Genomic DNA, 12,439 nt, shown 5'->3' with positions numbered 1-12,439 from the left:
ATATATGTATATTTAGACTACCTCAAAGAATTTTGGACAGTAACAGCTCGACTCTTTTAAATTACGCTATTGCCCAACATCTAATTAACAAATTTGTTGCCAAATATTCTGACGTTGTAAGTACATATTTAATTGATTGTACAGTTTGGTGACTTGATTTATTGGTAATTGATAAATAATTATCCACGCCATTATTATTCGTAACGGCAACAGTAACTTATAGTGCATGTTTTTTTGTTTATTGCCTTTTTCATATTAAACATTTTTTATATTGAACTGCGTTCCGTAAAGATCAGTTTCGTTTTTTAAAGTTATTTGTAATTTTATATTTACGACTTTTATTACGGTTACATAACTGCGCTGAAGAAGGCTCAAATTGAAGCTCGAAACGTTCGCTATTCACGTGTTATTTTTAAAGTTTCAATTTTTAATTTTATGTTTTCCTGTACTAAATAATTGCATATGTATAATTAAATTTATAGAATTATATTAGTTTGAGATTATCTTAATTTATTTTATTCTGTCTTGCGCCTTTGCTCTCTGCAGCACTTATATGTGTTTCAAATATTATTTATAAGAAAGAGAGAGAGAAAGATGTTTACACGCGCGCGACACTCAAAAAAATGAACTTGCAACTTGAACAAAAATTTTCAAGGTGTAAAAAATTAACTGAAACAGACAAATTATTAGCAACGGCTGTGATATTGCATATATTTTGCACTTAATCGATTTAAATGACAGAGACAGAATTTATATTTGTACTATTAGTGTAATTTAGACAGAGAATTTTTCCGCGATGCCTACCTTTAAGGCCTATTGTCAAGGACAATTACATTTATGATTAATATTTGGCAATGGAATCTAAATTTTCTAGAGGTATTGCTAGAATATTGCTGCTATAAATTCCACACGTGAGAAAGAATATTCTAACAGATACAAAAAGTAGCGATAAATTTTAATTGAGACATGTAGAAATCTATTTACATTAGCAACATATTTTTTTGAGTGAAAAAAAGTCTGGCGTGAAATGATTTGGACAAATGATTGAATTATCAGGCAAATTATTAACATCTTCATATTCGTTCGCTTGTCAAACTACGCCCTGAGTGTGTATCAAGTCAAAAGCTTCTTGAAATGGAGGCAACATACTAGGAATTGCTCGTTCAGTTATCGTGCTCTGTAATTCGCTATCGAGTGTGTAATGTGCTGTTGGTAACGTCATGAATAATGTATCGCGTTCAAGGCGGGGCCAGCTCGCGTTAAGAGAAGCTTTCCAAGCATTTTATTAACGTTATCCTTTCGCTGCACCGCGTCACCCGTCGCGACACAAATCGCTCTCGTTACGCTTCCATACATTACATCGTTGCATTACTATATTTACGAAAATGTTTCCTCATACATTCAAACATCAATACGGTTACACGTTCATCGATTTCACATTTGATGCAATTTTACTTATTTTTTTTCTTTAATTTTACAAAAAGATAGTTGCGCCATATTAATAAAATATTAATAAAATATTATTATCCAAATCTAAAGAAATTTTCCTATAAGAAGAGTATTCGATTTGTTATAGCGCATTATTTTTCTCGTTTTTAAATATGTATTCGATAAATAAAGTAAGTAATTAATTTCGATTTTTGTTTCAAAAATATTTTGTATTCGTTTTTATAAGATAATTTTAAGACAAGTCGAATTTATCGCTCGATTACGCAACAATGTTTTTTATTAATTTCTACAAGAATTAAAATTTCTCTTGTGATATTCCAAGGACGATGAAGACAAGCGAAATATCATAGTAAATTTATTGCATAGCGATAAAAATCTTTCTCCCCAGCGTAAATGTGTTTCGATGTATATGCGTTAATGTAGCGTAATCAACGCTTTGCCTGCTCGTTTCACGTGACGTCGAACGCGAGCAGATTTCATCTATAAAGTATACCGTAATAACAGCGATAGCGGATCTTTATTGCAATCTATCGTGTCTTTAATGCGCTATCCGTCACGCCGAAAATACAACGACGATCTGTAAAGCGCACCCTTCGCGTGAATTTTCTGTGTAATAACAATATACGTATTACATTGTGTATATCTGCAAAAAGTTTTTAAAAAATCTAATCTAAGAAAATTTTTTTACGCAAAAAAAAAAAAAAAAAAAAGGAGATATTAAGTCAATAATAAGCTATATACAAGATACTTCGCAGCTGATATTTTCACTTTTAGTAAAAAATGTTTAATATTTAATAGTTAATAGTTAAAAAAAATTTTAATATTTAATTCATAAAATTGTAATGATTATTTAATCAATTTGCCGCATGTTTTAATTTTGATAAAATTGTACAATGATTAAAATAATAAATATAAATTTGATCGCAATATGACATAATGGAAAACGAGAAATGGATCGTCGGAGAGAGTGTCGGATTAAATATGCGCTTGTTTCACTAACGCCTAAAACCGGCTTTGCCTTTGACACTTGTCAGGATTAAAACTTGTTGGTTTTATTTGCTTCTGGATTGAGCTACGCTGAATCGACGGAAACACGAGAGATTACATTGCTGACCAAGTGAATTCATCCGGTTGTATCCAGCACGGATGAGGCAGCTGCATCTCGCGTGTTACGCGAATCAAGTTGGAATGCTGACGTAATTGTTGTTCGGACAATAGCGTTACGTTCTGCATACGTACAAAGACAATAATTATAATTACTAACAATAAGATACTAGGATATTCGGAATATGTAATATTGTAATAATATCAATTGGAGACAGTGTCTCCAAAAAATTAATACTTGCGTTTATGATGAAAAATTTTTATAATCTATAATAAATTGAACATTAATTATATTAATTTTTAAAAATTAATTAATATAATTAATTTTCAATTACATTGTTGCGTTTTTTAATTAAAAATATAACGCGGAGATAATATGTAAATAATGCATATATACATATATATTTATATTCGATTTTTCCCGATTATATATTTGATACGAATAATTATTCTCGTAATAAATTTTGCTCAGAGTCCTCTCTAGAAAATTTGTCGCGAGAGAATCTCGTTCCTGATATCGACAGTGTTAACCGATGATGTGCCGTCGCACCTCGTTCGGCGCGGCTTTGTTCACGCCCGGAGAATCGTTTTGCGATTTGTCTTTGTCAGCCCGGCTGTATTGTTGTTCCCGTATCAGTGGGTCAAGGCTCGGAAAAGGACTACAGAGCATTATTGTTCCCAGATGCTAAAGCGCTTCTTCATCTTTGCAGAGTGCACCGTTAAAAGGAAATGTTTGCGAGACAAAGGTATGCTCGCACTTGACGAATGGTGATACATACTGGCGATATATACTTTTTGCAAACTCTACCTATCCTGAGATGTAGACTGTCCTTTGAGGTAAATGTGCGTGTGATACAGTCTCGCAATTTATATCAATTGCATTTATAAATTTCTCTGTAATCTTGAAGGGATTTCTTCGCGACAAAGTGCAGTTAATTAAACTTTTATTCGTGAGAAATTAAGCTAGGAAATTTATCGGATATATAGGTACGTGTGTTGTCGTGAAATTCAATTTAAGGTATTACTTTGACGGAAGTGAGCTACTTACTCCACTGGTTTTCCGCAACGGCACATTCTGGTTTCCTCTTTGACTCGACGTTCGAGAATTCAATCTTTCATCCTTAACTGAAATGAGAAAATGAGGGTTACTATATTACGTATTTTAGTATGTATTTCATATTTTTCGATTATGTAATCAAATATTTTTCTTAATAATTATATTCTTCGATAAAAAAATCATTTCTATCAATTCAATCTCTGATAGTTTTATATTGATATTAAAGTTTGCAATGCAAATCATAATCGTGGATTTTGTGATAAATTAACGAGAGATTGCATCCTTTTAAAAGACAAATCTTCATTTAAATAAACCTGCAGCTCTGCCACACATTGCGCAATCCGCTCGCTAAATATGCGAGGAAACCGATTGGTCGCAATTTTTTTTTCTTGACGTTGCAAACGTCACTTTCAGCATGCACGACAGCAAATTCATTTCATATTTAAACGCCTTTTATATTTAAACCATGAGGTTGAATGCGAATTGAATGGCTTTGTTGCTTGTTACTGATACGCGTAATATCTCTACAATGCGTCGTGAGAAAATCGAGGGGATACCATTTAAATTGTACAGATGCCTGGGGCACCCCAATTTTGAGAGCTTTTCTATGGCTGACACACCGATAGTTCGCGATACTCAACTTTACCTTTACCGGGCACAAAAGGATCAAAGGATCAAACGCATTATAAGGGTCGCTGTTAGCATTAACTTCACCATTATCCAGGGATAACTGGATCACTTATGCTCTATTGACCCTATTAAAACTTCATTATCGCTTTGTGAAAATAAAAATGGATCGTATCTCTCTGTCTCTTTTTTTTTATTATTTTTTTTTTTTTTTTAATTTAAACATAAAAGTATTACAAGGAAACTCTATTTTGAAAAGCAAAATCCTAAATTTCTTTAGGGGAAGGGAGGGAGGGTAAGTAAAGAGGGGTTCTAGAATTCTCAAAAATGAGAATCTATTTCTTGGTAAAATACACCAAGAAAAATATGTGTCCTGTGCCACGTTTCAATTTTCGCGAAAAGAATTAATTTCTAAAGAAATTTACGTATTAACATTCGCGTATGGCTCTTATTCGCCAGGTTGATCGTCTCCCTGTGTGTCACTGTGATTATAAAATTTATTTATTAGTAATAAAATTATATCTCTACATTTACATTATAATACGAACATGTATAAATTTCGTTAAATTATATAATATTGTGAATTTTTGCAATTAATAATTGTTATATGTAAATAAATAAATATATATACATATGTACCCTGTATAAAATTTTACAAAGCTAGAACTTACAAGGATAAAGTACTTTTGGAATACATAGTTACATAAATTAGAGAAATTTATAATTTATATACATATATGTATACATACACATATATACGTTCGTAGTATAATACAGATAGGATGCTTTAATTACAATCTGTTACATACAACGTCGCAATCGCCTTGTTACGGATTTATATAGTTTCGAATTTTAATCACTCGCGAAGTTGCATCGTCCCTATATTGGTTCCAGTATATTCGTATCGACATCTGGGTCCAGATAGTAACCAGTTATTCCTATCGCGGTTCCTTGAGCGTGCAAGAGTTCTGGTCCTGCAACCAGGTCTGGTTTAATTCCGTTGCGGTGTGGCAGCTTTTCAATCGGTCTCGACAAAGCGAACGATCGAAAGAAAATCGTTACCTATTTGCCGACAAAGACATGTATTGTATTTTCGATTCCGTTCGCGTAAACGGCCGTCAATTTTCTACGTGTCGCCTAATTTTCTGATAAGCAGAGACTGATAAATTTTGATATTTCCAATTTGCACGCGGATGAGAATGGCCACGGTAACTTTTTCAACAGTCGCGGATTTTCCAACTCGCCACACAGAAAAAAAGAATATTCTTACTTTGACAATATCTTTAGTTTCAAAATGTAAATCTTGAAATGAGATGATTATATTGCGTTAAACAAAGAAAATTTGCTCTTGGATGGAGACATTTTATATAGTTCAACCGGGAAAAATATATTCTTGTTGTTATTTAAGAATAATTTTCTTGAATGGAGAGGAAAAAATGTTGGATAGAAATTAATACATGTTCAAATTGAAGATTATAATTTTCTTAGAGTTAAAATAATTATTTTATTCTTGAAATGACAATTGTAGTATTGAAATAAGATTATAATATTGTTGATGAAGATTAAGATTCTTAAATTCTTCCAAGAAAATTCAAAATTATTGCGTGTATATAAAACAATGAACGCGTTCATATGTGTATATAAGTTTTGATTTGACGCTTACTTTTTTTCTGCGCAGGCGCGTAAAGAATATCAATATATATTTTTATTTAAATCACTTTCGTTTTACGATATAATTAATATATATGATCCGTTAATTATAGTTTAAACGGAGCTTTGCTGCTATTATTTATCTTTCAAGTTAATAAAGAGCAACAAGTAATAATGTCTGATTACCAATGTCTGACTAATGTCAGATATTACTACTGACACTCTAATGGAGAAATTAAAAAATATATTGTTCCAATAAAAGAGAGTTGTTATTAAATATATTATAATTATCAAGAAATCGTTATAATAAGATAATATCATATCACTGTACTCTGCAGTTGGAATTTTTGGAAACAGATTCATAAAATAATAGCGTCGTCGCGCGCAAAATATCTGTTTTAATAATTTCACGGAAAATCCTTGTTATATTCGAGTATATTCTTCTTTTCCGGGGAAATATCTATCTTTTCTTTGTTAAGTTTGCATCATATGATGACACGTTAACTCTTTTCGCTTTTAAAAATCGTGCACCTTTTTCTTCTCCGTCTGGCAGACGATTACAAAAGAAACCTGGAGACTTTTAACTCAGCTCTCTCAAAGAATATTATTGGCGATCTGTCGATCATGGGTGAATGTATCCTGATTACATTTTGCTCGAGCCCGACGTTGAGGAAATTGAACATTTTTCCGACGCGTTCGCCTCGTATCGTCGTCGCGCGCTGAAATTACGCTTGCTCGTATTGCTCGCATACATATTTTGGTGCTAGCTTCTTCTTGTTGCACGAATTTATTCAATGTAAATCGCTTTACGTGCGCTTATAAACATAATTAGAATCAGCGTTTTACATAATAATTATTCACTCAAAAAAATATTTTGCTAATGTAGATAGATTTCTAGATGTCTCAATTAAAATTTATTTTTATTTATTTTATTTATTTTTATTAATTTTATTTTTTGCTACTTTTTGTACCTGTTAGAATATTGTTTGTCATTGTCACGTATAAAATTTATAGCAGCAATATTCTAGCCATACCTCTAGAAAATTTAGATCCCATTGCTAAATATTAATCACAAATATAATTATGATAATATAATTCTGTCTCTGTCGTTTAAATTGATTAAGTGGAAAATATATGTTGTACAATTGACTAACGCAATGAAATAACCTTTAACTATATATTTATTAATATGAATATAAAGATGTTGTACATTAGCTACTTATATGATTGACAGCACCCGTAAATACGTATGTTCACTTTAAAGGCCAATATTTGACTGACTCACTACTCAATACCACGCACTCGTGTGTATATATATATATATATATATATATATATATATATATATATACACACACACACACACAAAGGTAACCGGGCTTCTAGAAAGATTTACATAATACGATGGACAAATTACTGACTGTTAAATGATGATGAGCCGAATGAATTTTGTATATAGGTACTTGACAATATATGGAGTATCACAATATTTGCTAATAACAATTTATCTGTTGCAGTGAATTTTTTACACCTAGAAAATTTTTGTTCAAGTTGCAAGATCGTTTTTTTGAGTGTATATTAAAAATATTATAATAATAGAAATTACATCTGTAGAATTTGTTATATATATATATATATATGTATATATTAGTTTGTATAAAATTGCTTTTTGAAAATATAAACTTTCTTAATCCACGAACAAGCAAATAGCAAATCTGATGTTATTTCAGTACGAATTGTATACTGTTATACGTTATTCGTACTCATTTCATGTTGAGACTTTCATCGGGCACTCGCCCGCTCGAAATCGCTCGTCGAAATCTGCAATGCGACCTCTCTCAGCGGTGTACGTGTTCTCAGGGTCAAATACACCGGGGAAATCACGATGGAAACGAAATAGCGTTAAGTAACTGAGAAAATTTTCCGTGAGAACGTCGAGTCGCGCGTTTAGCCCTCTTACTGCCTTTTCCCCTTTTTCGCCTCAATAGGATTATATAGACGTTGTCGCGAGATTATTTTGCTACTCTCTCTCTCTCTCTCTCTCTCTCTGTCTCTCCTTCGCTAAAAAATTCTGCTGTGCTAGAAAAAAGTTGCAACGATAGATTTATCGCACTAATAAATTATCCAGATGTATCTGAACAACACATGTTGTGCACACATTTTCGCTGTATGTTTCAAACATCCTAGACGGATGAAGTCGCTGACTCTGGAGATTCGCCGTTTATACACATGTATGTTCAAACAGATATAAATGTGTTTAAACTCCCAGTGGAGCGCGTGGGCGAATCTTACCCTTTTTCTTTCCTAGTTTTTTTTTTGTCAAACAGCTGCATCTAACTCGTAATGAAATTGTACAAAAAATAAATAAAAATTAATCCGCTGTTAGACACACCAGACGCAATTAACAAAGATTGCAATAAAAATAGCGTAACGCTCAGAATATTTAGTAAGTGTTTCTATGTATTAAACGACAGAACAGAGTTTAATTATCACTCAAAAAAATATTTTGCTAATGTAGATAGATTTTTAGCTGTCTCAATTAAAATTTAATTATCACTCAAAAAAATATGTTGTTAATGTAGATAAATTTCTAGATGTCTCAATTAAAATTTATCGCTACTTTTTATATCTGTTAGAATATTCTTTCTCACGTGTAGAATTTATAGCAGCAATATTCTAGCAATACCTCTAGAAAATTTAGATTCCATTGCCAAATATTAATCACAAATATAATTGTCCTTGACAATAGGCCTTACAGATAGGCATCGCGGAAAAATTTTCTGTCTAAATTACACTAATAGTACAGAAATTCTGTCTCTGTCATTTAAATCGATCAAGTGCAAAATATATACAGTATCACAGTCGTTGCTAATAATTTATCTGTTTCAGTGAATTTTTTACACCTAGATAATTTTTCTTGAAATTGCAAGATCATTTTTTTGAGTGCAAGTACACACGATAATGCAAAAAATATTAAAAATTCGTATAAAATATTAAAATCGTACAATTTATATAATGCGCCGTGAACATTTGTTGTAATTATTTACGGGTCTAGTTAATTAAAAATTGTATCAAGGATTAGATTGTAGAATTATACGTGGTTTAAATTATTATCTATAAAATATTTAAGAATAAAGAGGCATATGTATATATGTATGTATGTGTAAGATGAAAATCTTCCTAGTAAATACCTCCCAGGCTTTCACTATTCGTTTGACTAGATTAAAATGGAGCTGACCTTAATTACTCGTTCGTTCTTCATTATCTATTAACGATTCTTTGAAACCCACGCCTGTCATCACAAGATACCTTTGTTGTCTCAAGTCGCTGGAAGACTATTAAATTAATCGGAAGAAGCGAGAAAATGGTCTATGTGCGTGATCCGTGATCAATTAACAAATTTAGAGGCGCTGAATTATTCGGAGACCTTAATTAAGTTTGTTTTTTATTTAAACCGACATAGCTTCTAATTGTAAGTGAACCAAAAAACGTGAAATATATTGCGCTATATTTTCCAACATTTAAATATGCACAGCAAAACTTACGAAAGTTTTAATATGTATTTTCCAGAGAATGCTGCTTTTTCTAGAAAAAATCTCTAAGAAACGAAAAAAGATTTATAAGAAATTTAAAACCTAAAAGAATTATAAAGAGAAATTCAATATCGAGAAAGAGAAAGATTTTACTTTCTAAAATATTATCAATGAAAATTACAAAAGAAAATTTTCGAAAAGCTATATCAAATCTATAGCTTGCAATATAAATATTATAAACGCCATTATATGATGGCCAAAAAAACTTAGATGATTTATGACAGTCACCTATATTTTTGTTGTAATAAAGTACAAGGATTTTCATTAATTCGCATGTGATTTCTGATTTCTTCACGATTTATGTCACTCAACTTTGAATTGATATTCATGTGATTAGATTAATCAGCTTTGGGAATTAACATGTCCATCTCATTGGCGTGTAGAGTAATTAATTATGCTCGATATATATCAGTCGCAAATGAATCAGAGTATTTCGATGCATCATTAATAATTAACGATTATAATAATCCGAGGTAAAGAGAGTCAAGCCTTTAATGAAAGCGATTTCTTTTATAGGGATATGTGCAAACAAGTTTCTGACGCAATCATTATTTGTATTTAAATTTTCGAGTATATCGCTTTTCGTTGATTACTTTTTTGTAGTAAAAGTCGGTCATCGGGTCATTGTTCTCTGCACGTACGTCTGTCATGACGTCTATTGCGAAGCCTTATGTTAACGCTAGATAATTAAATGCGCAAATTGCATCTGTCACAAAGGTGTCCATTAAATTCTCCGTCCTTCTTCAATGTTTAATATTCATTATCACGTATAGTCAACAACAGGATAAAAAAAGAAATTAAAAAAAAAATAAATAAATAAATAAAAATGAGATCAAAGAATATATCTGTATACATACATATACAGTCGAATACATTACGCAGTCTGATAATTAAGTTCGTAAGCAAATCTTATTTAAATTTAAATATAACGGAATAATGTAAACTCACAAGTTACTCGTAGATGCTTTCCACCAAGGGTAGAAGCGTCCGTCGTCAGCAGAGATAACGGCGTCGATGAGCTGTCCAGAACTTCGACGCGCGATAAATCGACACCGCGACGCTCGCAGGCCGGACTCAGTACATCCCTGTAACATTGCGTAAAATATAGCGAGATAACTAAACTATTACTTATACTTCTATAATAAATCGACAAATTAATTAAAAGTTGAAAACTATGAATATTTTTCGAAAAATTGATATTTGTCCGAATTATTACAATGATATATTATAACTGCAGATAATTTGTAAGTAATCGCAATATCGCGAGGCTCTTGTTTTACATCATGTGTGTATATGTAAAATAAATTTTATTTTTCATTTTTTTTTTTTTTTTAATTCAAAATTTTTTGCCGATTTACGATATATTTAAATCAAGATTTGCATGTTCATATTTTTTAATAGAATCCAATATCATGTTTTTACATGGAGCAAATTTCATGGCACAGTTTATAATAATTTTTTTTTTCCATGATGAAAAGTTGTCAACTAAAACGCGTTTGCTATTTATTTTTCAAAATATCGAAATAAAAGCAGCAATACTGAAAGTTTAAATTAACAAATTACGAAAATGACAAATCTTGCGTTCCACAAAACGCGAATTACATTATACATTAATGCTAATGTTTTCTACTAACTTAGAAAAACGGTCAAGGGAAATAACAAACTAAGAAAGATGTTGCCTGGGGCGGAAAATCAGACTATTACGTACACCCTAAAAGAACAAATTTGACATCCCTAATTTCCCTTCCCATTCTCCTTATGACAGAAATTGCCAAATTATGCGGAATTACTACCACGTTCTTCATAATTATGTAAATAGAACTGAAATCTTACTATATTTACCTCGCTGAAATATGTCCTAACTAATCATATATAATTACTAAATTGATTTTCATGAATAAATAATTATATAAGAGACGTTCCAAACAAATTAAATTCGGTAAACCGTTTATGTAATTTGACATATATTTATCATTATATTATATTATACTGTTAATTAGTCATACGACAATTTAATTTGAAAATCTATAAAATATATGTATATAAATTATTGTTATATAACATATCGTATTGTAAGTTTTGTAAGGCTATATAAATTAAATAATTATAATAATAGTTGCAATTAATATGTGTGATATCAGTGATATCAATTAATGCCGAATTATAAATATTAAGAAATAGACTTGTTGCTTACGATTTATGTTAATAAAATAATTTGAAGAAAAAAATGCACCATAATGTACTTTTACATTGTAGGCGCTTTAGTATAAAATATGCTAGTTTTCCATTATTAAAAATAGGAAAAGCAATTTCTAGTGACATAAAGGTATAAGCTTGAAACACAAGATATTTTTCCCTGAAAGACAACATTATAAACCATGACAGAGCAGAAATTCCGTCATTCGCGGAATTCGGAGAAGAAATCAATTAATTATTCATCCACGTGTGCGCATTTTATTCTACTTCCAATTATTCATCCTTGCTGCATTTTATACCGCGTCCATCATTATTTAACATCAATTATAATTAGAACAAAACCTTAATACTCGGACAATCGCGCAATTAGATTGACATTTTTTCTCGTCACAATAATATCTAATTGTGAGATTTTCTTAAATAAATTTCTCGTAAATACATACTTGTATTTATTTATCGAGCATAAAGTTCCAATATTTGTATTTTAATATCGTTGGAAATCATTTTCAAGTTATACATTTCATCGAGCAAGATATTAAATAAAAAGATTAGGTAACGTACATATCATCCATGCTTGCTGATTCAGAATGAAATAAAAAATTCGTGTTATAATTAAAAACGTGTCGTGATTCGAGTATATAGAGAAAAAAAAGTAAACCTAGACTTCCCTTCAATAACGCAATGTCACCAAATCAAAAATTGACGCACGTGGCTCGTTCGAAGTATTTAAAAATCGAATTGTCGAGTAGCGTTTAGCGGTCCA

The 12,439-nt window shown here is 31.1% G+C and overlaps 1 protein-coding gene across 7 annotated transcripts in view; it reads right to left on the bottom strand.

Moving 5' to 3' along the window:
• Positions 1-12,439, bottom strand: part of LOC140670894 (pleckstrin homology domain-containing family G member 5) — a 138,119-nt gene that overhangs the window by 9,122 nt on the left and 116,558 nt on the right. For all 7 annotated transcript variants that reach the window (XM_072901744.1, XM_072901745.1, XM_072901741.1 and 4 more), the window contains 2 exons: positions 10,429-10,565; positions 3,602-3,678 (listed from right to left, as the gene is read on the bottom strand). In XM_072901744.1, coding sequence (XP_072757845.1) covers positions 3,602-3,678; positions 10,429-10,565 — 214 coding nt within the window. The remainder of the gene's footprint in view (positions 1-3,601; positions 3,679-10,428; positions 10,566-12,439) is intronic.

Source organism: Anoplolepis gracilipes, chromosome 11 (genome assembly GCF_047496725.1).
Source record: "Anoplolepis gracilipes chromosome 11, ASM4749672v1, whole genome shotgun sequence".
Taxonomy (NCBI): Eukaryota; Metazoa; Arthropoda; class Insecta; order Hymenoptera; family Formicidae; genus Anoplolepis; species Anoplolepis gracilipes.
This window is presented reverse-complemented; position numbering and strand designations above follow the sequence as displayed.